Here is a 26198-nt window from a genome sequence, read left to right as displayed (position 1 = left end):
GGCACCATGGCCTCCTGCCTAAATCAGTCCCTGACTACTAGCCATGATCTAGGTTACTATAGCCATCTCGAAGAATTATAAATTGTGCGCCAAAAATAAACATATTCTGCTGTCATCTGGTGTCAAAATGATAAATTACTGTGCTTTGGAAAGTAGGTCTAAGAAAGTTTCGAAACCAGGGCCGTGACTTAAAAGCAATGTTCCAACTGCACATCAGTACGTACGAATTTCGTAATCAGTAATCATTGAACATTGTATTTAATTGCCAATTAATGAGACATTTCATATTATATTACTCCTCATTTATTTAATACATGATTAGCAGACGAAACCACGTCACCAATAGTACAAAAAGAAAGTCTTTGTGCTGTTTTTTAAATGTATTTTTTTTACCTTTATTCTGTGTTGTGCTGAAAATTTAGGCATAGATGTTTACTTTTTATAATTGCGCTCGTGTAAAGTTGTAAAAGTTATTAAACAAAAATAGAAACAAAAGACGTTCAGCGATTTGCATTTTCAGTATTGGTTCCATTGACGTTCGATAAATTGCATTGCGCCACAGCATTGTGTTGCATACAGGAACTACAAGTTAGGTTAGCGTTATATTATCAATCATCACGATGGAGGTTTTGAACTTTAACATCTGGCTCTTGTTTATATATTCACATGATCACATAAGCACTGTTATGGGTCATTTATAGACAAATAGAGGCAAGTGAGTAAACATATTTGATGTGCAATAGCTTCATGTGTTGAAGAATATATTGGGCACTATTTTAACTTGTCAGTACAGTTTCGAAGCACTGATTAGGTATTTTAGATTTATAAATATGAATTCAGTACGTCGATGCAATAATGAAGACGTACGAGACAAGATTATTGCGTCGTCTAAGCAGTGCAAAATTTTGTGTATTGGATATTCTACTTTGAATATTATTAGTGAATGCAAAGCATTTCCAGTAGAAGATAGAAAGCAAGGGTAAATATTAATGTATTTTATTTCAGACTTGGTGATTTCATACAAGACTGAGCTACAGAACATCGAAAAAGATAAGTGATTCGGAAAATATGATGAGCAGCATAAGAGAAGTGTGTGGTAACGTGTTGAGTCAGATCCCGGGGGTCGGGACCGCCTCTAGTCCAGAACAGAGGAAGATTCTGTGTGTGGGTCTGGCTTGTCTAGATATCATCCAGGTTGTTAAGTCGTTTCCAGTTGAAGATACAGACACGAGGTAGGATACATCTGTTGCATGTACGGCAATTTGTGCACAAAACTAATAGGCCTACTTAACTGAAAATTGACATTTATAATCAGTTGTCCATATGACCACGGTATTGAGTTGAGGTTAGGTTTTGTCTACTTAATGGACTCTAAGCTCGCGCAAGTCGCCTGATTGATCTCCCTCGTTATTATTCTATATATTTAATTCCATTTTTGGCATGGTGCCAAAGGAAGGATTAATCTTGCACAGGATAGGGACAAATGGTGGGCTTATGTGAGGGCGGCAATGAACCTCCGGTTTCCTTAAAGCCAGTAAATAAGTACCAAAGGAAGGTGGACAGCAACAAACGGCACATTCTTAAACAATTCTGAGTACAGTAGGCCTATATGTAAGGCATATCAAAAGCCTATTTAGGCTACTCACCTTACCTGCTACAAATTCGTCTATTTAAAGCATACGAAAAGCTTATTCTAACTCAACCCAACCTAACCTGTCACGGATTGTATATGGAAGGCATACGAAAAGCCTGAACTAACCTAACCTGTTACAGATTCCCGAACCTCCCTGCCGGTCTCCACTTCACAACTACTTTCGAACCTTGTTTTCGGCGTGAAATTACCGTCGACATTTTTTAATACATGATACGCATGATTCATTCGACTACAAGCCAAGGATGTACATGCAACAATTTTTTACCTTAACATGGTAACGCGATAGTAGAGAAATAACATAGGCCTTCTGCCTTGCTGGGACTTGCGAGAACGATGGAAATACATCACTGCGGTACTCTGGAGCTGCCCTCCCCCATGTAGAAGCCTTCTGCATGTTTATGTGATAACAGAATTATAGGCTATGTGTGTATGTTTGGATTATCGTATTTTCACAATTTACTCCCCTGATCTCAGTTTTTTCAGCTCATTTTATTTTATAAAGGGGCGCGCTTTTCGAACAGGGGCAGTGGCATTTCCCCTAAGCTTAGAGCCCAGTTTAGGTGTGTGTGTGTATTAATGGAAAATAATGTCATATAAACATGTATCGTATTCTCAATATTTTCTAGCCCTAATTTTTTATTAACACACCTGAACTGGGCTCTAACATTAGGGGAAATGCTGCTGCTCTGTCCAAATATAATTACAGTAATACTTTTATCCTGTGAATTCTGTTAGATTTAGAGGTTTGGTAATTATCTTGTGTGCTGAATAGCATAGCGCACTGCACCACAGTGGGTGGTAATGAAGTATGATGGCGGGGAGTGACCCCTGCAACACAAGTTATAAATTCAGAGTGGCTCGACCGGAATTTAGACCCAGGCCTCCTGGCTCTCTAGCACTGAGCATTAATATTTGTCGTCAATTTAATCGTGACAACGCTTTTTATTTCTCTTAGCACTCTGATTATTATATTATTTATGTATTTGTTATATTAAGAATTTTAGATAAGGGCGCAAATAGCCATAGTAGCTGACGCGCCCTTCTTAAACCCTACTACCACTACTCGTCAATTTATGAAGGACCTGAATTGTTGCAGAACATCTGTCAGCTTTGTGAAACTTCTCGAAGTAGCCAATCAGCTTAGAGTAGGTTTATTCCTGAGTCTAGGCCAAGTGCGAGACATTTATTTGCTGTGAGTCTTCTAAAAAATTTTCCGAAATTGAAGAATCTCACTTAGTCGCAAAAAATATTGTGAGGGAAGGTTTTCAGAAATTAGATGAAACACATTTCTTATTTAATGGTTTAGATAGAGGTACAAGCAAGGGATCCAGTTACAGGAGCAGAGCAGCATGTCTTTAGAGGTTAGCTTACGAGTTTGGATTCATCCATGAAGTGAAAAATTTTTTGTGATGAAAGTTTCGGTACTTTCTGAGATTCATAATTCTGAAAACGCCAATGTTGTAATGTGAATATCGTATCTTAAATGTTTGCTTCTTTTTTCATAATTATTGTTGACAGTTTAATTTCGTCTGGCATGCAGTGAACGTTTAAAAGTCCAAGTGAAGCATGAAGCTGTAATGCAGCAAAAGGTTTCCTTAGCAGATTCCATGCATGTTTGCCGCTTCTTTTACTTCGCCATCAGCTGCTCTGTATTTTAAACAATGGATGCTGTTGTTGTTGTTATCTAATGCCGGGCTTTGGCAACGAAGCCATTAGCATTCTTGCTCTCCAATATTTCTCTGTGGTGGATCCATCAGGTAGAACTTCACAGGTTATGAGATGATCTTCAGTCATTTCTTCTTCTTCTTTGTTGCATAGAGGGCAATTTGGATTTATGTAAATTCCTATTTTATTCAAGTGTTTGGCCAAATAATCGTGTTCTGTAAGCAGTCTGAATTTTGCTACTGCAGATTTACGTGGGATTTCTGGAATAATTTCTGTTTTTTTTTTTTATTAAAATGCTCCATTTTTTATCTTTGGCTTTGGTACATAGTGCTTGGTTTTGCTTGATTTTATATTTATTTTTAATTAGTCTCTTGATGGATGTAAAAGGTAGGCTTGTATTTGTATTCTGAATTAAATTGGATCCTTTTTTGGCAAGAAAACAATGGATGTTATGTTGAGCATCTTGTCATCACCTCGAATTATATTCAAACAATACATTTCACTTAATTGGCTTTAATAAAATTAATTTAGCTGGATGGAGAGAGAAACGTCATTCAGCAAAAGAGCTTTTAATAAATTATTTCCACATAAACGCACACATCCTTGTACAAACTTGGTGTGTTTTTATATCAAAAAGGGAACAAAGCTAACCAGGGATTCATGTGATCTCTATAATGCATATAATGTTATGCTCTTGGTTGGCTGCTATTGCGATATCTATATTGTTAAGGACTGTGAATATAATTGAGAGTTCCACAACAGTGGCTGTCTGGGGACCTGGGTTCAATCCTGCTCGATTCACACTGAATTTATAACCCACGGTTCAGACAGCACAGTTTGGGTTTTCTCAGGTGTTCCTGTTCCCCAGTAACATCATTCATTACGAGTGTAGGCCCTAATATGGACCACCATCTGTGGTGCACTCTGGATAGTCTCTGATGAACTAAGTGGTCCACGATTCTTGACACTAAAGACATCTAGGAGTCTATTTACAGAGTCAGGGCAAATAGCAACACGTTGAAAGTCCTGCCGTTGGACCAAAACAGTGATTGAGAGTGAAATACATTTATTGCAATTCGTGTGTTGTACTATTGTTGAATATGACTTATGCCATATAAGTATTTATGATAGAATTACAACGTTTTGTCTGAACTGGTTTGTTGCAGAACTGTTAGTATGAGTCTGTGATGAGAAATGTATTCCATGCAGAAAAGTAAGTTTGTCCCTCTAGCAAACACCATATCAGTGCAAGAGGTGTGATCCGTTATTAAGCAAGTGACGTCATTGTAGTGTAACGTAACTCACAAGCAATTGACATTACATGTTCGAATTGACGTGGCACTCGAGAATAAAAGGACATTTTCATCTGCCCATATACCCAGTATTGCCAGAGTGACCTTTCAAAGAAACAACTTTTATTAAAACATCTTTTCTTTAATTTTCTATTTAGAATAAGAAATAAAATAAATTGTAAATATGATATTACCAATTTGCTTATGTGACACACTATGATATAGGGAGCACTCATTCTCACAGTGTCCACCACCCTGTGCTAAGGACTTCACAGTGCTGCTCTAGTTGTTGGACGTATCTTTAGACTGTTTCTTTGTTTCGCCCCACAAAAAGAAATAATTTGGAAATAAGGCAGGACAGAGAGTGGGGCAACTAAATTACCAATCCACCATATGGGGAGCAACTGAATTGACGAGAAGTATGTAAAATGTGCAAAGAGAAAGCGTGTATCACCTACATGACACCAATCTGTAATCCTTGTATCCTACCAACATTTTGGGGTGGTTACATAACAAATGAATGGCTGACGTAATGGTTGCTTTTATTTCAACACGCACTACAAACAGGTTTCTGTTATTTTTGGTGGTTGCAAGGAATTTTATACTGTCTGTTATCTTTTGCCAGATGTGTTTGTCGATTATTTTTGGAATGCTTTGTATAATGTAAATATTTTTGTTTCGCAGGTGTGTATCGATGCGATGGCAGCGAGGTGGAAATGCTTCAAGTAACTGCACCGTTCTGTCACAGTTAGGAGCTGCTTGTGAATTTTTTGGAACACTTAGCAAGAAAGAACATCTAAGGTAAGCGCGCCCTCAGTCATCCTCTGGGAGAATGATTCTTGCCTCTCCTAAGTTACATCGAGCTACATGAGCAGTCCTTTGGGTGGAGTGAATAAAAAAGTAGTAGCTGTCACTGCCGTACAACTGTGGGCGAGGAGTGAGTGCAGCTTGCATAGAGTTGTCACTCTCCACTGGAGTTTATAATGCGACAAACTGGCAGTACAATGCCACGTTCTCTTTGTTCATTAGGACAATGTTGTCAATTCATGGCACCGTGATTATCAGTTCCATTCATGTGCTGCTCTGGTAAAAGAGTTCAATCATTTTTACCCTTGAAAATACTTTGGAAATAATGGTAAATTGAAGAAGTCTGGATTTTGTGTTGAATGTTATTCTGATTTTTTATTATATTTCTGACTACTTTACGGTGCTGGTTATAATCAAGACATTGGGTGATTTGGTATTGATACCTTCTTCTATTATGCCCTCACCGATGTTTTGATAATCTTCTGTCTTTTCTCTAGCATTATAATATCGGATGTCAGGATGTTTCGGACCAGGAAGATAAGATATTGCATACACTAAGTAGTCAAAGTGATTCTTGATAGAATAACTCAAAGAAGTCCATGTCAGAATGCAGTAATATGTTGTTGTTGTTGTTGTCTAGTGCCTTGCATCTGGCAATGAAGCCATTTGCAGTCGTGCTTTCCAATACTTTTGAACTGTAGTTTCTTCTGATCTTAATGCTTCACAGGTCTTCATTCATTTCTGCTGGATCGTTACACAGGACACATATGGGTGAAGCTGTAGAGATGACTTGCTGGACAGTCGTGATTTGTCAATAGTCTGAAGGCTGCAACTGCTGTTTTCCTTGGTCTCTGGGGGATTATATCTGGGTTGGAAAGTAGTGTAATCCATTTTTTGTCTTTAGCATTTGATTCTATTTCTTGTAGGTATGAATGAGAAAATTTTGTAGTGATCAAGCGTTTTATTGAGGAATATGAGAAATTAAATTTAGATTTTTGTTGTGCCTTTCTTGGCAAGTGTGTCTGCGGTTTCATTCCCCATGACTCCACAGTGTGCTGGAATCCATTGGAGATGGACAATCTTATTAACTTTTTGGAGTTGTGTTAACATTTTGTAGCATTCTCTTATTTTTGTTGACTTCTTTGTAGCATTTGAACATATTCCCCGAATTGCAGCTTTAGAATCTGAAAGAATTACTGTCTTGTTATATTTATTTAAGGGAAGATTTAATGATTGTCGGAGAGCAATGTGTATAGCCTCTATTTCACCATCATAATTTGTTGTGTCTCTGCCAACAGAATGATAAAAGGAAAAATGTGTACATGTAACCCCAGCTCCAATGCAGTAATATGTCTGTTAACCTTTTCTCAAATTCTATAATGTATTTGCTTCTGTTTTCGATTGTCATACTCAGATGTCAACATTCTCCTATAAGCATCGGGGTGTGCCTTATATGAACTGAAAGAGATTTAACAAATTTTCCACAAATGCTGCAAGGATTCCCAACATATCATCATCAGCTTGAGTGACCGTTGTAGAAATGGAGTTAATTTCCAACATAATGTTATAACAGAATCTTGGGAAGATGCATGACTTGTAGCCATACAGTATGTGAAGTGAATGTCTTACTACATATCTCGCACTCAGTTTCAATAGATGGGTTATCAGCAGACTTGGCTGGAGCACTTAATTTTAACATATTAAGGAGATTGGATAGTTAGCTACATTATAAAATAAAATAATAATGAATATACAGATTTCAATGGTTGTTGTGTACGTTGTTACGTACACTTCCTTTGTTAATGAAGAAAAATGCAGATGTATAATGATAGCAAACCAGTATATGCAAAACAACTAACAGTATTGCAGATTCCAAGACTATAAAAGTCCAAGAAGCAATATTTATAATTTACTTATCTCTTTGTTATATCAAGGAAAAGGGTTTAAATATTACCGTAGTTCTCCTGTACTCACAAACTCACTCAACTTCGTGGCCTTCAGGTGTATCTGTTTTCTTCATTAATTCCTTCACAGCAGTCACTAATATGCCCATACATACCAAATTTTACATCACACTTCCTGAAAATTTTCCAGGAAGAATGTTGTATAATCAATCGTATATTGCACGGAGTCTCAATATATATCAAGTTAATTTAGACGTATCTCTGCTTACTTACTTACAAATGGCTTTTAAGGAACCCGCAGGTTCATTGCCGCCCTCACATAAGCCCGCCATTGGTCCCTGTCCTGAGCAAGATTAATCCAGTCCCTACCATCATATCCCATTTCCCTCAAATCCGTTTTAATATTATCCTTCCAGTTACGTCTCGGCCTCCCCAAAGGTCTTTTCCCCTCTGGTCTTCCAAATAACACACTGTATGTATTCCTAGATTCACCCATAGGTGCCATTCTTATGTTGGGGTTCGCAACAAGCTCTTTTTTCATGGTGATGGGTTGTTAGCCCAGTGCCTCTTATTGGCTGTCCGCGACTGCTTATTCAATGTAATAATCTCTCAAACACTTCAAAAAGATGTTATTAAATATAGCAAATCATGACCAGCTCAGTGCAGCAACATCTTGTATTATTAATCCACTCGTTGTGTGAAGCAGCACGGACTGACAAAGCTGCCTTGCTTCTCGTTGCAGCTTTATTGTGGACGACTTCCGTAACTACAACATCTGCATAGACAACTGTGTGTACTACGAAGCCTGCGACACTCCTACCTCTGTTGTACTGATAAACAAAGCCACAGGTTCACGGACCATTATCCATTCCAATAAGAACTTACCTGAACTGAAATGTGCTGATTTCAAGAAGCTGGATCTGTCGCAGTACTCCTGGATACATTTCGAGGTGAGTTCATCCTGCAAGTCTGATTTTATTGTCATGTGTTTGACTTTCAATTATCTTTTTCTTTTTTTTTTTATCGTTTTTTTTTTTTTTTTTAATAATTTATTGATCGATCAGCGCATTTAGCGCTATACAGATCATTTCTAAATAAAATATAAATACAATACATGACACTGAATTGAGGGCAGCCTAGATTGGGCTACACAGTGAGCAAAAATAATTGTTAGTAAATAATTATTTACATAGGTTGGTGTGATGATAAATTTTGATTATAATATGAGGTCCATTGGAAGTCGGCTCTTGATTCTGGTGGGAAATGTGGACTTCCTTCCGAGAGAGTAGTGGATGGCGCCTGGAACATTTTCTAGGTTGTTATAGAACTTCTTAGCTTGTGAATGAATAAACTGTTTGATTGTGTCTATACCAGTTTCTCTGTGTAGTTGGCTGTTACGGACAAACCAAGGAGAATTGAGTGAGATTCGTAGGACTTTATTTTGAAATGACTGGATGTGTTTAATTTCACTTATTGCAGCTCCTCCCCAGAGAGGACAGGCATAAAGCAGTAGAGGTCGTAATAGAGATGTGTAAAGTAGCATGCAATTTTGTAGCTTTAGAGATGATTTCTTGTTAAGGAGCGGATAGTGTTGAGTAGGCCAATTTAAGTTTGTTGTTGACGTGATGTTTCCATGACAGATGGCGATCTAAGTGCACTCCAAGATATTTTACAGCTTCATCCTTTGGTTTCCACGGTATCACGTTGGTTGAAAGATTTATGCATGGAGGATTAGCAGGACGACACAAAGTAAATATCATTGCTTCGCATTTATTTTTTATCGGTTTAAACACCAGCTAAGAAAGATATGGAGTATGCCACATGAAAAATCACATTTGAGTTAGATTAAGTTTAATGGACGTAATTATGAACTAAAGAATTATAACACAAAATAATTGTTACGAAAAAAAAAAATTGGTGTCAAAAATCTTTAAAAAAATCGCATTGATACATCGTTATTTTAATATAAAAATTGAGGTGTTTGTAGGTTACATTCAGATGACATTATCTTTAAGATACTCTTCCCGAAACTAGTTTTCTAGTAAACAAAATATTCATTTCAGGCATTTCTTTTACAGATATTTGCTAAGCTAAGATATTGACTAATTTTCACTTTCTAAGTGTGTTTCTTCTTACCAGTTATTTCCATTTATAACTGTACACATAAGCTTGCTCGAAATCAGAACTTTTTAATGTCCGTTTAACTTTATAGGTACACTATTTGTTTGTGCCTAAAGATACTGCAGACATAATAGTAGGCCTGTTTGAAGAAAAATGAAGCAGGGACATGATTATTTTTATTCACACAGTCGATATTTATATAATCAATGTGAAGGTATGAAAAAAAATTATAGGAAATAGTAATGCATTTATTCTTGGAAACGCGAAAATTTGCTAAAGGAACTTAAGAGTTGACAAAAAGAGATATAGTGAGGGTCACATAAGAACAGTTCCTAAACAGCAAATATTGCCGTCTTGTCAGGGTTGCCAACTGTTACCAGATATCACACGATCCTACGTACTAAATGACTTATTTACTTACCGTATTTTATGTTGGAAGGTTATTCTAAATAATTCAATAATTTGTAACATATTTTCGTAGGCAAACTATACGAGAAAGGGGTCAACATGTCAAGTATTTTGTCTGGCAATATGAAATTCATTGGTTTGACTAAACAATTGACTCACGAGACCTAACCTAAAAATGTATTTTGTTTGACCACATGAAATTATTAGCCCTAACTCCGAAAACTTACCTGACTATAGTCTTGAATTATAACCACAACGCAACACATAAAATAACTATTATGTATTAATATTAATACTGATGTTAATTAATTACTATTATGTTCAAATTTCACTGGCTTCCAGTAACCGGCTCAGAAATCTAGTACAATTTCAATTTCATGGAACTCCAGTACCGACAAATATTGTCGATATTTGTCTCAGCTGCCAACATACCAGTTACAAAATCACTACTATTTTAGTATTTGTCAGTATCGAAATTCGAAACGAAGTTGGCAAAAGAAAATTCAACTTGCAAACTAGAAAATCACCACAATCCACTAGGATATGTAGTAATGGGGGAAAGATAGGTTTCACCCTTAGGGTATGAAGTAAGCTGATCCAGACTATAGTAGGGAATTCATAGAATCCCTGTAATTGCATGGCAAGTTTAAGTGGTTGGTGGTTGTAATAATCATCTTAGCATAGTCATTAAACAAAAAAGTTTAACTGTTAATGAATATCGTAACCAGTCCAAGAAAATAAATGCAGCATTCTTGCTCTAGCCATTAGTGATGTCTTGAATGTAATGCATATTCAAACTTCATTTGTTTTCCAGCAAGATGCGTGTAGATTGTTACAGAAATGGTAACTGATAATCTTCCTGTGAATAGTGTCCACTTAAACGTTCCAGAGAAAATGCAAAATAATGACTCTAAAATGCAATCTAAAAGACTCAATCTCTCTCAAAGCACTAAAGCAGATATGTTTGTGGCTTATCTAAAGAAAGATGCAAATTTGTCGAAATTCTGGCCTAGTCTAGTCAAGTGATCACGTTGTACCTTACCTTCTGAATACTCTTATATTCTTGTGTACGGGGACATTCAGGTCCTTGACAACTGCTGCTACTGCTTCTTCCTTCTGTTCACTTAACACTATTTGCTGCTAGAAAGTGCACAGTTTTATCTATTGGCAGGAAACGCAATGATTTGCATCCATGTAACGAGAAATGAGGGGTATTTTGATCGGTGTTCATTATAGATGCCTGTTGCTAGTAGCCAGAGTTGGGGTGTAGTCAATATATACTGCAAGGCTGTGTCTTCTGCAACTGGTACTGGTGATTTTAATTTACTTCTTTTGTGGTTTACGGATGGACAGTATAGAAGAATGTGTTCCAGGTTATTACACCACAGACAAGTAGGATTATCAGAAATGTGAAATCGGTGTAGGTACAATTGTGTGACAATGTGACCTGTTCTGCTCTTGTTAAAAATGTTTGAACATGTCTGGACAAGTGTTTGTACATTTCCAGGTCATTTGGTTTCTTTTGTACAGACTGTAAAATTTTTCCTTTGTCAGAAGAGAGCCAATTGTTGATCCATAGGTTTGTAAAATGAGACTTTACTGAAGCAAAAGCACTGGATAGAGATATCACTTGAAGAGGTCTTGGTTGCAAATATGTTGTCTGTGTTCATCCTCCTCCAGTCTTGACACTGAATTGCTAGCTATTGATGCTGCTCTTCAGTGTGTTACTCAAATTTCTGAAAAACCTATTTGCATACATACTGACTCAAGGGGGCTATATTTAATATAATCAAATATGTACGAAACCTGTACGCACATAGAATTATTCCAATTCAGAAATAACATTTCAATGGATACCTAGTCGTGATCCTATGGCCAACATCATATATCACATTCAGTGATGAAATCATAAATGTGCAGTTACACACAGACAAAGATTTATATTACAGTTTTTGACGCACCCCATGATGAGATTGTGGCAGACAAAACATGGCAACATCATCACTTTATTCATCATTTCCATTAAAAACTATTGTTTGAGCTAGCTCAGCATATGAAACCAAACAAAGTAGGTAATGCTTCCAGGATATAATCTGTAAACAGTTCCTAACTGGGGAAGAATCATCCCCTCACATGATTGAAAAATCTTTTTTTTTTCAAAGTTGAAATATTTCAATTCCCTAAGAGTACCTTTCACTCAGACAGGTGAAGTTCGTGTTACTGTTTGTGTATTATGAAGATAAGATTCGTTCCATGTAATAAAACAGTATTGCTGATAACAGTGAAATATTCCAGGGACGCAATGTGGAAGAAGTGATATCCATGGTGGAATGGATTGAATTTTGGAACGAGACCCATTCTTCCGAGCACGACAGAGGACATGGACTGGGTCATAAAGCTCTGCCCATATCCTTGGAAATTGAGAAGCCAAAAGCAGAAATGCAGGATCTCATACCGAGAGCTGACGTTTTGTTCATAGGGAAGGATTTTGCTGAGTTCTGTGGCTGCACCAACATGTCTGACACACTGAAGAAGATCGCCGTGGATGCCAAGCCGAAGTAAGTGATTTTATTTTGTTCATTGAACTAGAAGTGTTACAGTAACATGGCCAAGAACATTTGATTTACCGTTTGTGTTGCATATAAATGAAAAGAGATTAAATAGCTGAGAAGACACTCACAACATCTGCTGGATCGCAAGAAAACAAACCACATAAATAAAGCGAGAACCGACAAGAAAGTACCTTTATAATGCTGTAAAATCAGGGAAATTGTAGAACGGATCCCTCAGACGACACTGATTGATAAAGTAGGCTGTCAGAAAATGATAGATTACCCACTAACAGAAGAAGAAGATATTTAATTTGCAGAGTGGGTACAAATGTAGGAGAGGACTGGTATGTGGTGATCTTTCTTTGATAGGAAGTGGGAAAGAGTGAATTCCTTGACACACAAAGATTCTGAAGAAGTAGCAGGAGGGCAGACAGTTGGAAATGAGGTGCACAGACTTTGCGACATGGGGAATAGTCTTTAATTTTGAAGACTACAATATTGAATAAGTTAAATTAAGAATTGTGTCATTTATTATCGTGTTATAATTATATTTTCTCATGTATATCGAAATATTCTTTGATAGTACATTATGCAACGAGCCTATAATGATAGTAATTAAGACGCAAGTATGGATATTTATGAAACTCGCTTGCGCTCGTTTCATAATATTCATACGAGCGTCTTAATTACCATTATAGGCAAGTTTCATACGACTTTTTATGCTCGACCATATTTCTAACTTGAAATTATTCAGATGTATACATTTTATTTGTATCTGACAAGATCGGAAGTGACCTTGTTCTAGGTCGTGAATTGTGAGATGTGCGCAGACGCGAAAGTATTGATTTTTTCCGAGGAATAATAATGTCATTGACCTTGATGTAATCCCGTTAAACTTGATATAACCTTGATTATTGAATTCGACATTGAAAAACGAGATGGCAAATTGAATTTATTTGAATATCATTTACAATTAACGCTAATTATTATAGTAACAGAACATAACCTTCTGCGACAGTATTGGATTTCCAGCCTCTGTGACTTTTCGGTAATTCTCTTTCGATTGCATATCCGAGAATAATCGATACTTGCGGTTTTATACGGTACAAAGCTGACTTGTCATTGGCTGAACACCTGTAAGCTGAGTTGTTATTGGCTGAACACCTGTACTTTAATGAGTAGGTGTACTTTAATGACATGCATTAAAGGGCTGCTACCAGGTGTATAATTACTACATTTCAGCATGGTCGAGCATAAAAGTTTTTATGCTCATCCATGCCGAAATGTAGTAATTATACACCTGGTAGCAGTCCTTTAATGCATGTCATTAAAGTACACCTATTCATTAAAGTTCAGGTTTTCGATTATTCTCGGATATGCAATCGAAAGACAACGAGGGAAACGTCACGGAGGCTGGAAATCCAATACTGTCGCAGAAGGTTATGTTCTGTTACTATAATAATTAGCGTTAATTGTAAATAATATTCAAATAAATTCAATTTGTCATCTCGTTTTTTAATTCTAAATCAATTTCCAGGTTATATCAAAATTAGTTCATGTTATTCTCTACATTACATCAAGGTCAATGACATTATTGTTCCTCGTAAAAAATCAATACTTTCGCGTCTGCGCACATCTCACAATTTACGAGCTATGCACAAGGTCACTTCCGATCTTCAGTGAGATACGAATAACATGAATACTTCTGAATATTTTCAAGTTAGAAATATGGTCGAGCATAAAAAGTCGTATGAAACTTGCCTATAATGGTAATTAAGACGCTCATATGGAAATTATGAAACTCGCTTGCACTCGTTTCATAAACAAGCATACTCACGTCTTAATTACTATCATTATAGGCTCGTTGCATAATGTACTATTTTAAAATTTCAGTCAGTGATTGTTTTCACACATTCAGTCATCTGTATCGGATTTGATATCATTACGTAACGTGTGGTCAGATTAGGGTGACACTGATCAACAAAAGAAGTTTAAAAAAGTGAAATTAAGGACAGTTGGCAGGGTGCTGAAAAATAGAAGATTATAAAATTAAACCAACACTTTGCTAGGATGTAACCTTACATGGTTAGTACTTAGGAAACTGAAAAATTTCGATTGAATTCACCCAATGTTGCAGTGGAAAGTATGTTCCTCAAAAAATCATGTGTAGTATAATTTTTTTTCTCTCGTCATGTTTAAGTCCTCTTACAATATAGTCAATGGATTTTAGTTTAACAATTGAAAAATTTCATACAGTATTAAAAAGAATTGTATTTCCTTAGATATTTAAATTATGAAGAAGTGTATTATAATGTTTTCACTCTAGATTTTAAATAATTTTGCATCATTATATTGACATTTGGCACTATATTAACTGTAATATTGTATTCTAGCATCTATTACCATTATGTATTTTCTTTCTTTCGTTTGTGTTGTTTGTTTTGTTGTTTTTTTCTTATTATGTATTTTGTGTATGTATCTATGTAAGCCACCTGTAATTGGAAGCCTGCTTCTGTTGGTGGTGGATTTAAAAAAGAAAAATAAAAAAAACTCTAACAGAATCTCATTTGAACACAGTAGATTTGTGATGTGCAGTAAGCCATCCTGCATCTAACCATAATGCAGTGGAGTAGTTCGTAGCAGCTGGGTCAGTGTTTCAAATTGAACTAACTTGTTTTGCAGTGCCACAATAATCAGCGCATGGGGAGAACGTGGTGCCATGGCTCAGGCACAGGATGGCACCGTGGTGCAGTCACCGGCATTCTCTCCACGCAAGGTGCTGGACACCCTTGGTGCAGGAGATACTTTCTGCGGCACGACCATCTTCGGTCTTTCCAGAGGACTGCCCCTTCAGGACTGCATCGTCCTGGGCTGCCAGATAGCCGGTGCAAAGGTTGGCATGGACGGATTCGCAGGCCTGGACAAGGTGTACAGGCGGATGAGTCAGGGTTCTGGGGAGTCGTAATGGCAGCAAGGCGCTCTGCAGGTTCCTGAGAGAAGTTGTTCCTATATCAGAAGCAAGGTATTGCACAGTTCCATTCCGTTTGTATATTGCATTTCAACACTGTGGTGCTATTTGCTCAACTTTACACATTGAAGGTGCTCAAGATTATTTATATGTTGAAAGATGTTTGGAAGTTCATTGCAGATGTTTACTAGTTATGTTGTTGCTTTGTGGTCAGTTAGCCTTTCTAATCAGTTTCGTGGTTCACTGTAGTAATGTCAGAGTTTGAGTTGCTGCTTCAGCTTTCTTTGCCTCGGATTGCAAACGGGTGTCCCAGTTGGGAATGGAAAGACTTGTAGCTGAAATGTTCCAGTGATAAGCCAGCTCACTTGGTAGTAATTCTTAGAATATTGATTGTATCATTTCAGAGTTCTTTGTAAGCATTTTCTGGCTATTAAATCATAAGGCGGAATTCTCAGGGTTCGCTAACAATGTGTGTCCCACAAACTAGCTTACTGCCATGGCCATGCAGCCAAATACAGCAAGAGCTTCTCCAAGTTCATATCACTGCTTTTGTGTGGGCGATCGTATTCCTGACAGTGAATCACAGACCAGTTAGGGTGAGGTGATATGTTGGCCGCTGGTGATATTCTGCTCAAGTCCAAGTCTGTCTGCTGTGATCAACTGTTTATAAAACACAATTAGGCTATTTATTCTAACAGAAAAAATATTTAATATGTGTAAAGTTTATACTTGAATTATTAGAATAAATTTCTAATCAGTATATTAAACCCTGTGTTGTACTTCATTTTTAATTACACAATTTTAATGCAATGTAATATTTTAAATACGCCTTTGCATTGAAATAACCTTAAAGCTTGACTGCCCGAACTTCTACATCTGATTGAGAAACTGTACATTTGTTCATCGTCAAGTTTCTGATATTGTTTGTACTACAGAGTGATTTATATAGAACTGACACATTTCTTTCATTAATTGTTCCAAAGCGAATTGTGCTAGTGATAACTTATTATACCTAAAATGTAGAGGAATTTTGGGAGATTATTTACCTCTATAGCAAATGTTGAAAATGTCCTCCATCCTGCATAAGGCACAACTCAACACGTCGTTCCATGTTACTGGCCACTCATTGGAGGACTCTGTTGTCAATAGCTTGAATCTCCTGTGTGATGTTGTGCTTCAGATCGTCCAATGTCTGGGGACGTGTGCCCTTTGAGTAGCTGTGGCCACCGAGATCTCCGGATTTGACAACTCCGGACTTCTTTCTATGGGGTTACTTAAATGACAGTGTTTACACCACACGTCCCCAGACATTGGACGATCTGAAGCACAACATCACACAGGAGATTCAAGCTATTGACAACAGAGTCCTTCAACGAGTGGCCAGTAACATGGAACGACGTGTTGAGTTGTGCCTTATGCAGGATGGAGGACATTTTGAACATTTGCTATAGAGGTAAATAATCTCCCAAAATTCGTCTACATTTTAGGTATAATAAGTTGTCGCTAGCACAATTCACTTTGGAACAATTAATGAAAGAAATGCGTCAGTTCTATATAAATCACTCTGTATCTGTTGCTGGGTAAGCGAAGTCCATTATTTTTGCATTCTTTCTCGAAATTTTCTGTGGAATTAACAATAAATTCTCTACCCTGTGAACTGATGGCTGTATTAAAATCCTGTGCTGAACACAGAAGAATTCAGTAATGAACTTTCCAACTGGCTAGACTCTGAGAATATAACAACCAACCATATTGGGGGGGGGGGGGGCACTATGACCCAGCACTGCGGCCTGGAAGATCTGTTCTGCTAACCCTAAGCTAGGCACATTCTCAAATCGACACCAGCTGATGGCATTAACGTTTGCGGTGCCCACATTCCTGGCAGGAACCCCACTCGTCCCAGGCCAGCCGGTTTTCAGGGAATGATGTAGGTGCTTAATATGGGGAATGGGAGAAAACCTTAGCTGCAGCCTCAGCTGTCACGATAATCCACTTTGTGTCGCTGTGTGCTTTACTCGGTAGTAGAGCTCGGGTGTGCAGGTATTTAAAACGTCAACAACAGGCAGGTAGGCAAAAAGGCAACACACACTTTAAAATGCGAACTGTTATTAAAAATGTATATAAGGGACATGCACATACATTATAAATATTTTCATGTATATTTAACATGAGCTGCTCTTTTTAAAGTACGTGTCACTTGTTTCCACATTTTACCTGTGGAAATAATTTATTGGTCCAATGGCTAATCTAGTTCTTAATTAAAGTAAAACATTTATTAAATCAATTTCCTTAAAAACAGCCACATAACAAATAAAAGGGTTAAATTTCCTTGGTAAAATTTTACCTAACACAATTTTTAAGCGATGAAAAAATATAAAAATCTTTTATTCAAAGCAAAATCATAAAATTTACAACTCAGTTTTTCTAGTTTAATATTATGTGAAAAACGAGCAAGAATTGTTTTTACTCAAAAGTTTCAAGGGGAAAAATGGACATTAATAAAACTCTGTGCCTCCACATGAACCACTATTTTATTTTATTTTAGTAGGTTATTTTAAGATGCTGTATCAACATCTTAGGTTAGTTAACTTCTGAATGAGATGAAGGTGATAATGCCAGTGAAATGAGTCCGGGGTCCAGCACCGAAAGTTACCCAGCATTTGCTCGTATTGGGTTGAAAAAACCTCAACCAGGTAACTTGCCCCGACAGGGAATCGAACCCGGGCCACCTGGTTTCGCAGCCAGACATGCTAACCGTTACTCCACAGGTGTTGACATGAACCACCATCAGATGTCATGGAAGGCCAGGGTCGCTGTTTAGTAACATGTTAATAAGTGTGAGCAGGGTAGAGGTTCAGACAGCGCTTCTCAGATACGATTTCTAGCAGTATGATATACCTTTTCGTTCAACATTTTGTTCCTTTGCGGATGGTTTTAGGGGAAAAAGAATGGCATTTTATGATAAATTTTCATTGTGGATTCCGTGAAGTTGTATAGAAATACGTTTTTTTTGTAGCACAAGCTATTTATGACCACGATTTTGTCATGAGAGGCACAGCATTTGATTTATCGCCAGAAATGGAATTAACGAATTTCACTTGTCAACTTTGGTAACATGGCTTGGAAAACTGGCAATGCTGCAGGCAGAGTTCCTCAGGTAGAATTACAGCCACCTATACGTACTGCTGCAGCATTATAATTGGATCTAGAATAGATGAAGTTAGGACCAAAATTGCAGATCTCAGAAATGAAAATGAGTATGAAACATTAAGTGAAGTTGTGTTTGCAGCACTAAGTGAATGTCCTGTAGAAAGAGTCTTCAGGGTTGTACGAAAAATCACCAACATGAAATACATCAACACTGGAACCACTTTGATCCAGATGGCGTCACAAGCTGCTGGATGCAAAACCTGCCATTTTTTTCCCCTTCACAGAAGTGACGTCCTTTACAACTCCATGGGTGGAGGGGGGGGGGGTGGCACACACACTGTGGAATTACTGATAACCCGCTTGAAAAGTTGACATCACTGTGAATGTCACGTAACCTCATGGCTACTCTTTCGTTTAATCCGGTCTGAGAAGTACTTCAATATATTATGAATTTATGATTTTTTTCTGCATTGTTCCATTGTGAACTTTACTCGTAGAGCTAAACTGTGGCAATTATGGTGATGTTCCTGTGCCCTTCGTCCACACTTCATAAGGGGAAGATTTATTATATCAGTACAATTCTACGAATTTGCGAAACGAATAAAAAGAAAAGAATTGTTCAATAAGGGAAAAACTTTCAGAAAAATGTATAATTATATCTAATGCAATGCATTACTGCAGAATGAAGCCAAGGCTGACTGCATCCGTGGTGATAACTCTCCTTTTCACAAGCAACACTGAAGTTGGTCTAATGACGTCACTCTTATCAGAATTGTGACATTCATAATCTTTCCCGTATACCCTTCAAATGTTCTTGAAAATTTTCTCTTGTTAAAGATTTTATTTATTTAGTTTGTTTTTGTTGAGTTTTATAATTGCAGTGCTACAATAATAAATGTTCTGACAGTTTGTGTGACTGGCTTGTGAGTCATGAATGCTTTGTGAAGCATAAAGCAGGGAGTACACATGCCATACTAGTATGTCGCTTAGCGAATAATAATCAGCTTCATACATTACGTCAGTAAAGTTTTAAGATATCGTTCGTGCTTGCTTCCTAATCAGTATGACTTACGGAAATTTAACAATGACGTTGTTGTGGAGTCGGCATCAAACATTAGACGACATACGACTTCTATTTCGTAAGTAGTCACTAATGAGAACACTGAATGAGCGATACATCCAAAGTTTTCCTTCTCACCCCACTGCACCACTTACACGTCGAAGGAAATGCCCATTTCTTGGGTACCAACCACTTTGCAGGGTTCATTGATACAGATATCTTCTTTCTTCTTGTATTTTATTTTAGAATACGTGGCCAACTGGAAGTCACAAATGCCTATAGCATTTCCACATAATGTTGACAATTTATGGTCAGAACATTTTGATTGTCATTTTCAAAGGAGTAAGGCCCAATAATTCTGAAATCACATACCATACTTTCACCTTTTTTAAACCTATGGACATTTTTGGGGCTCATATCGTGTGCAGTTAGAAAGTTGTAGTTGATACTATCTTTGCTTGCCTATAAAAGTTACAGAATGTACCTAACTGTACTGCGATGAACTGAATCTTAAAAGGACTGATAGGCTGCAGAACACCATGGACTGCACTGAATGGCTTCCTGTTTTGCAGCGTACGTACATTTTTACCCTTCTTGGAGGCCTCCTCCATGATGCAGAAACTGTTCCATCAGAATTCTTAATCCATGTTTTAATTGCATTTGGTTGATAGCTTGTGGTGTACAGTGGAGCTTCGAATATCAACGCTAATCAATTTCACGTAACTGTGGTAGTTATTAAAATGATAATAAAATCATTTAAACCCTTGTCATAATGATGGTTTATTCAAAAAATAAATTTTATCCTTTCTTGTAACTTACACCTTTAAACGAAATCATGTGTTACAAAACAATATTATCCCTCAGGACTGTGACTTTGATTCATGTATTTCGTAACGTTTCTACGAGCCGAAAAGGCTTTAATAGAAAACTGTTACTTGTATAGCACTGAGTTCCAGAAGTGCACGACTCAAAACATTACGAAACACTGTGGCACACTACTGGATGCTCGAGAATGTGCGAATATTGGAAACTTGGGAGAAATGTGCCAATACATAATTTGGCAAAGATGGTATTTATTAGAAATTTGTCGATAATCGAATTTAATGCTGTTGAACAGCCAATGACAGTAGAAGCAATAATAGCCGAAGACTAATTGAAGGTCCCCTGTATTCTTTGTTGTGTACATTACATGTTACGAAGCATGTGCCATACGCACAGTGTTATACATATCAAAGTATCATTGCAAAACTTACTTGCTCAAATTAGAGCTTAACCAAAAACATTTCCTAAATTGCATTATTGTACGAGGCGTGTTCTTAAAGTAAGTTCCAAAAGGGTATAGAAAGTAAACGGGAAAATATTTACAAACCATATTTGTAGCTTTGTATTCCCCACACTTGAATTACTTCTCAACATAATCTCCACCATTACTGAGGCATTTATCGAGTCGTGGCACAAGTCTTTCTATCCCCTCATTGTAGAATTCACCCGCCTGCGAACCACTCCGCAACATTTGTGGAAAATTCAAGGAAAGCGAAGAAATTGTGAACCTCCTGTCCTCATGAATTTTTTCATCGACAGCACGCACCAAATCGTCATTGATCGAAGATGGCCGACCGGTATGCTGCTCGTCATGCACAGAGACGCGGACCTCGTTGAACTTTCTAACCCATCTCCTGACCATTCCATCACTAATGGCATCATCACCATACACCTCACAAAGTTGACGATGAATGTCAGCTGGTTTGATGTTTCTCGCATTTAAAAAACGGATAACAGACCGCATCTCACAGTCGGCGGGGTGCTCGATCACTTTAAACATTTCAACTGATCACAACTAACCACACACACGGACTGAAGCTCTGAAACTGCATCACAGCTTGCCTGAGGACTGAAGAAGAAAACACGCATGCGCAAAATAACGATTGCAGCGATGCGACGGCTATAATTGAAAACGGAACTTACTTTAAGAACACGCCTCGTATATAAAACCTCTGCAATGTGTTGAAGTACCTGTTCTTGATGACACATCAATATAAAACCTGAAGTAGCAGATGTGTGAATTCTTGTCAATTATTTGAGCAACATGGTTAAGTCTTGCTTTTCGACTGTCGTTTGTGACATATCTCTACCGCTATATCCCACACAGGCTTTGAAACTGATTTGGTCTGTTGTATTATATTGTATAATATGCATTTTAAGGTTGCTTTGTGACTTGTACCAAGCATATAAATGTTCAAATATATTTTGTTATTGAATTACTGCAGCCGTAATAATTTTTCTTCCATCATTACAGTGATTTCGTGTCACTCGATTTCACCCTGTTTCAATATCATGTGTCTCACAGTTTGGTTTGTCTTGCCATCCTTACTGAATACTTTATATAGTGCAGTCGTCACTAATGAGTCTGTACTGCTGCTGCTATGTCTTGAGTGATTCGTTGAACCCCCAATAATTTTCTTGTTTAAAGTAATTTTATTCTCTTTCACTCACAAAAACCGAGAATATGTTTCAGCATCAATTTGGTTGAGTTTGTTCATATTGATGCATAAGTGACTTGCCAAGGAGGATTGAACGACGGGGAGTAAGGGATGTTACAGTGATGGCAGAGGCCCTATAGCTAGGGATGCGAGTTTGTAGTGTCTTCTTGTTTCCTGTTATTCCTCAGGGAGACATAAGGCACCGACAAATATCCTCCACCTCACCCTTCTTCCACCTCTGTCCACATTTTCTCCTCCTTTCCACCGTTCTCTCCCAAGTCCTTCTTGGTCTTCCTCTCCTCCTCCAATCCACGGATTAGAGCCGGGGACGGAGCGAGTGGAACTGTTGAGTTACTCGGTTCTATCGGTTTATGTGCTTGGCAGCGGAGCACCGAAGATACTCGGTTAACCGTAGCCGTTACCGGTCAGTTCAAACAGAGTTCACGTGTTTTACTTAATTCTAGCAGACAACAACGTAGGTGCTGTTGTATTTAAATATTTTCTGCTGCAGGACAAATTATTTTCTTATCCCCAAGGCGGGCTGAGAGGCCTCTAGTATTGAAGAGGAGTTCATCCTATTATATGACCTGTCAAGTGGGCCTAATGAACACTGACAGTCTGAACATATTACTGTAAATAATAATATTACTATTATTATTATTATTATTATCCACCACCAGATCGTAGTACCTGAATGACATGGTTACGTTTCTGTTTGCGACATCACAGAAACGTAACCATGTCATTCAAGTACTATCATCTGGTGGTAGATGAAAGAAACTCACTGTCCGATATTACCCAACTGTCCCCTATGTTCTTCAGTTTAAGATTCCACGTTTTATTGATTATTTTATCCACTTTCCGTAATAATAAATAATTCTGTGTGTTAGTTTTAAGTGTTTTAGGCAGCGCTTCATGGAGCCCGTTTCTTTCTATCTTCTTTTTTAATTAGCTGCAGCGTTTAACGTTTACCTCACATGTTAATTTATTAGCTTTTAGTGAATTATAAATTATTTTATCAATTTTATTTCGTCTGTCATACGTAACAACACTGAAAGTTAAATAGGCCTTTCATACAAAATAACTCCGCAAACAGTTGTAATCATGCAAATGAAACTTGGAACTGCCATTTTGCAATGAAGAGAAGCACTTTTTTCTCGTCAATTGGCAAAGCGAAAGCGCTTTAGTACAACGCTTGGTTTCACTTTCAAAGTACGTTCTAAAATCGACTCAATCTATCTAAATTTTAAATCTGCCGCCACAAATTTGTACTCGGTTCAACCGAGTAATGACGTCACAATAACTTCTCCGAACCGAACCGCTCCGTCCCCAGCCCTACCGCGGATCTTTTCGTTATGTCTAAGCGTGTGTCCAGTCCACTTCCACTCACGTTCTTTGATTTTAGTCTTTACCTTTTTCTGATCCGTCTACAGTTTGCGTTGAGGCTAGGCTCGCGAAGGAAATAAACTCTTATAACAAATTCAATTTAATAAATAATCTCATGGAACATATTAAAAAATACATAATATTTTTCTACAGACACATTACAAAAATATATTATTAAAAAAGGCATAGCTACATCCATTACCACAGACAGAACACACTTGAGATCACAAACAGTTCCACTTCCACCCTGGACCAGGACGTTAGCCGAAGTCCACGCCGGTGTCCAGCAGCTCCCGCATGGCGTAGATTGCTTTGCGAGGCAGAAGGCTGCAACAGCAAGCAGTGTTACACACTAAAAGAAATTTGACATAAAAGGGTCACTCCACTCTATTTTTCTGATCGCAAGTCAAGCGTAAATTGTCATTTGAAGAGGTTTATGAAAATCATTGCAGCCCACACACGGTCTGGAACTGAAACTCCATGCATCTTGGCTCCAAACTTCCTCCGATCACGAGGCTGGATGGAGCCTGTTCCAGATCCTATACATTTAAAATTTTCTCGATATAGTCGGGAATCGAACCCAGGACCTTCTTGTGTATAGGCAATCTAACCACTACATGAAAGAGATGGTCTCATGTTTTGGTAAAGGTCCTGTAAAATCTGTTCTTAATGGAACTGCCTTTCAGAAATGGCTAACGACACAGTAGCTGGTACACTGTACATCATAGATATAAGCCATAATCCATACCTCTGTAAAGCTATGCGACTTCATGTTACAGTAATGCTGTATAAAATAATATAATAATAATAATTTAGTTTTTAGATTGGAACAGTGCTAATTGCTGTTTAGAACCATTTCCTTTGCGAGTCTCTTCTTCTCTTGTACAATCCCCGTTAACCTTCCACGACGCACGAAAAACTAGGAAGAAAACTGGATGTCTGGCGAGTCTATAAACTAAGCAGTCCTGCAAGGAATCTTTTTGCCTTGTGGTCCTAATTCGACTGATGGAGACAATTTTTTTTTTTTCGTTTATTTAAGCCTGTAGTGATAATAACTGCGAGCTCTTATCCGTTGGTAATAGTATATTGGATTTCCATTTTTCCGCAAACCGTAAGATAAAAGATGCTGTATGTTGTCATAGAACTTTGATGGAAATTGAATTTTTATATAACCATTCTCAGCTGTACTAAAATCTTTAACAATCAATGATAATGCATACCTTTTACTAGAAAACCAAATGTCACAAAAGTGTGCACATGCAAATATATGTACAGTGTGTTCAAGAAGATTGTATTCATAAAAAACAAACAAATGTCTCTAATACATTGATATGTTTGTAGAAACAAGTAGGCCTGCTGTGTTGTAAGAACAGGATATCTTGTAAAGTAAGCTCCTGTTCGTTTATTTTTGGATGCATCATATCTGGTGCAGTAAGAACCAGCATTACTTGTTTTTTATAGTTACTAATATATGAAAGTAAATAGAGCTGACAGAAAATATGCATCTTTGGAGTCAAAGCTCTGACTGGTAAGATATCACACTCACCTCACAACCTTCCCAATGTACAGTAAGTAGCTGGGGATGCTGACCTCTGAAGTCAAAGCTCTGACTGGCAAGATATGACACTCACCTCACAACCTTCCCAATGTACAGCAAATAGCTGGGGATGCTGACCTCCACGTAGTCCCGCCTCATGGCGTCGATGATCTTCCTGGCCACCGTTGTTGGATCTATCGTCCCGAAGTAACTAGGAATTCTGAAATCATGTGTTTATTGTGTTACGATCAAGCAGGATGGGATACGGGGCTGTGGTGACCCAGTACTTATACCATTCTCTGATCTTCTCACCCAAGTCGGTCGACTATGCTAAGGCATGCTGTGTATCCACAATACATTCAGGCAACCCCACATGCCCCTGGGCCTGGAGACGTATTGGCGGAATGATGTCAAAGACTGTACTGAGGGAAACTGCAACTGCGACCTTGCCCACCATCAGTACCGCTATGGATTTTTCAATTAAAAAATCTCATGTCTCATCAGGACTTGAACCTGATAATAAATGAGTTATAAATTCAGGCTTGAGCAGAGAGTGAACCTAAACTCCCTGGCTTATAAACCCAGCATGCTAGCACTGAGCCACTAAGTATTTCTATTATTATTATTATTATCTTATTATTATTGTTATTATTATTATTATTATTATTATCTTATTATTATTATTATTGTTATTGTTATTATTGTTATTATCTTGTTATTATTATTGTTATTATTATGATTGTTATTATTATTATTATTATTATTATCATTATTATTATTATTATTATTATTATTATTATTATTATTATTATTATTATTATTATTATTATTATTGTAAGATGCATTATATTACAAGTCCAGTGGCTGGGATTCTTAAAGCATTGTGAAAATAGTAATTTTAGGTACAACCAGCCATTCTGTGCATAACAGGAACTACAGTACCTGGCCACATTTTTACTATATTTTACATATTACTTCCTCATTTGAACTCTGGTTTCCTTTCTTAAGCAGAATTCACATTACATATTTAATTTTTAAACAATATTAAGTATAATTACAATTATAACAATGTTAATTCACGAAATATTGATAAATAACCAACCACACCTCATTTTTACAGAAATTTTAGTATTTTGTACGACCTCCTTTGGCTTTAATTACAGCTTCAATTCTCTTTGGCATGCTTACATTACACTTCAGTATTATTTCCTGGA

At 37.4% G+C, this 26198-nt stretch overlaps 2 protein-coding genes across 9 annotated transcripts in view; one reads left to right on the top strand and one right to left on the bottom strand.

Annotated features, from left to right (window-relative positions):
- Nucleotides 1-169: 169 nt before the first annotated feature.
- The window catches only part of LOC138691898 (ketohexokinase-like), a 28492-nt gene continuing 2463 nt past the window's right edge, over nucleotides 170-26198 (top strand). Inside the window, exons 1-7 of one of the 8 annotated variants that reach the window (XR_011329978.1) lie at nucleotides 390-715; nucleotides 1006-1232; nucleotides 5296-5412; nucleotides 8065-8272; nucleotides 12147-12409; nucleotides 15086-15425; nucleotides 21163-21847. Coding sequence is in view for 6 of the 8 variants with exons in the window: in XM_069814489.1 (XP_069670590.1) it covers nucleotides 1069-1232; nucleotides 5296-5412; nucleotides 8065-8272; nucleotides 12147-12409; nucleotides 15086-15368 (1035 nt within the window). In the remaining 2 variants the exon portion in view is untranslated. The other 7 variants (XM_069814489.1, XR_011329979.1, XM_069814486.1 and 4 more) reach the window with 7 other exon arrangements.
- LOC138691899 (epidermal retinol dehydrogenase 2-like) overlaps nucleotides 23533-26198 on the bottom strand; it is a 46663-nt gene continuing 43997 nt past the window's right edge. Inside the window, exons 6-7 of the mRNA XM_069814492.1 lie at nucleotides 25079-25204; nucleotides 23533-23774 (exon numbers count right to left, since the gene is read on the bottom strand). Coding sequence (XP_069670593.1) covers nucleotides 23708-23774; nucleotides 25079-25204 — 193 coding nt within the window. The 3' untranslated portion in view covers nucleotides 23533-23707. The remainder of the gene's footprint in view (nucleotides 23775-25078; nucleotides 25205-26198) is intronic.

This window comes from Periplaneta americana, chromosome 16, assembly GCF_040183065.1.
Source record: "Periplaneta americana isolate PAMFEO1 chromosome 16, P.americana_PAMFEO1_priV1, whole genome shotgun sequence".
Taxonomy (NCBI): Eukaryota; Metazoa; Arthropoda; class Insecta; order Blattodea; family Blattidae; genus Periplaneta; species Periplaneta americana.
This window is presented reverse-complemented; position numbering and strand designations above follow the sequence as displayed.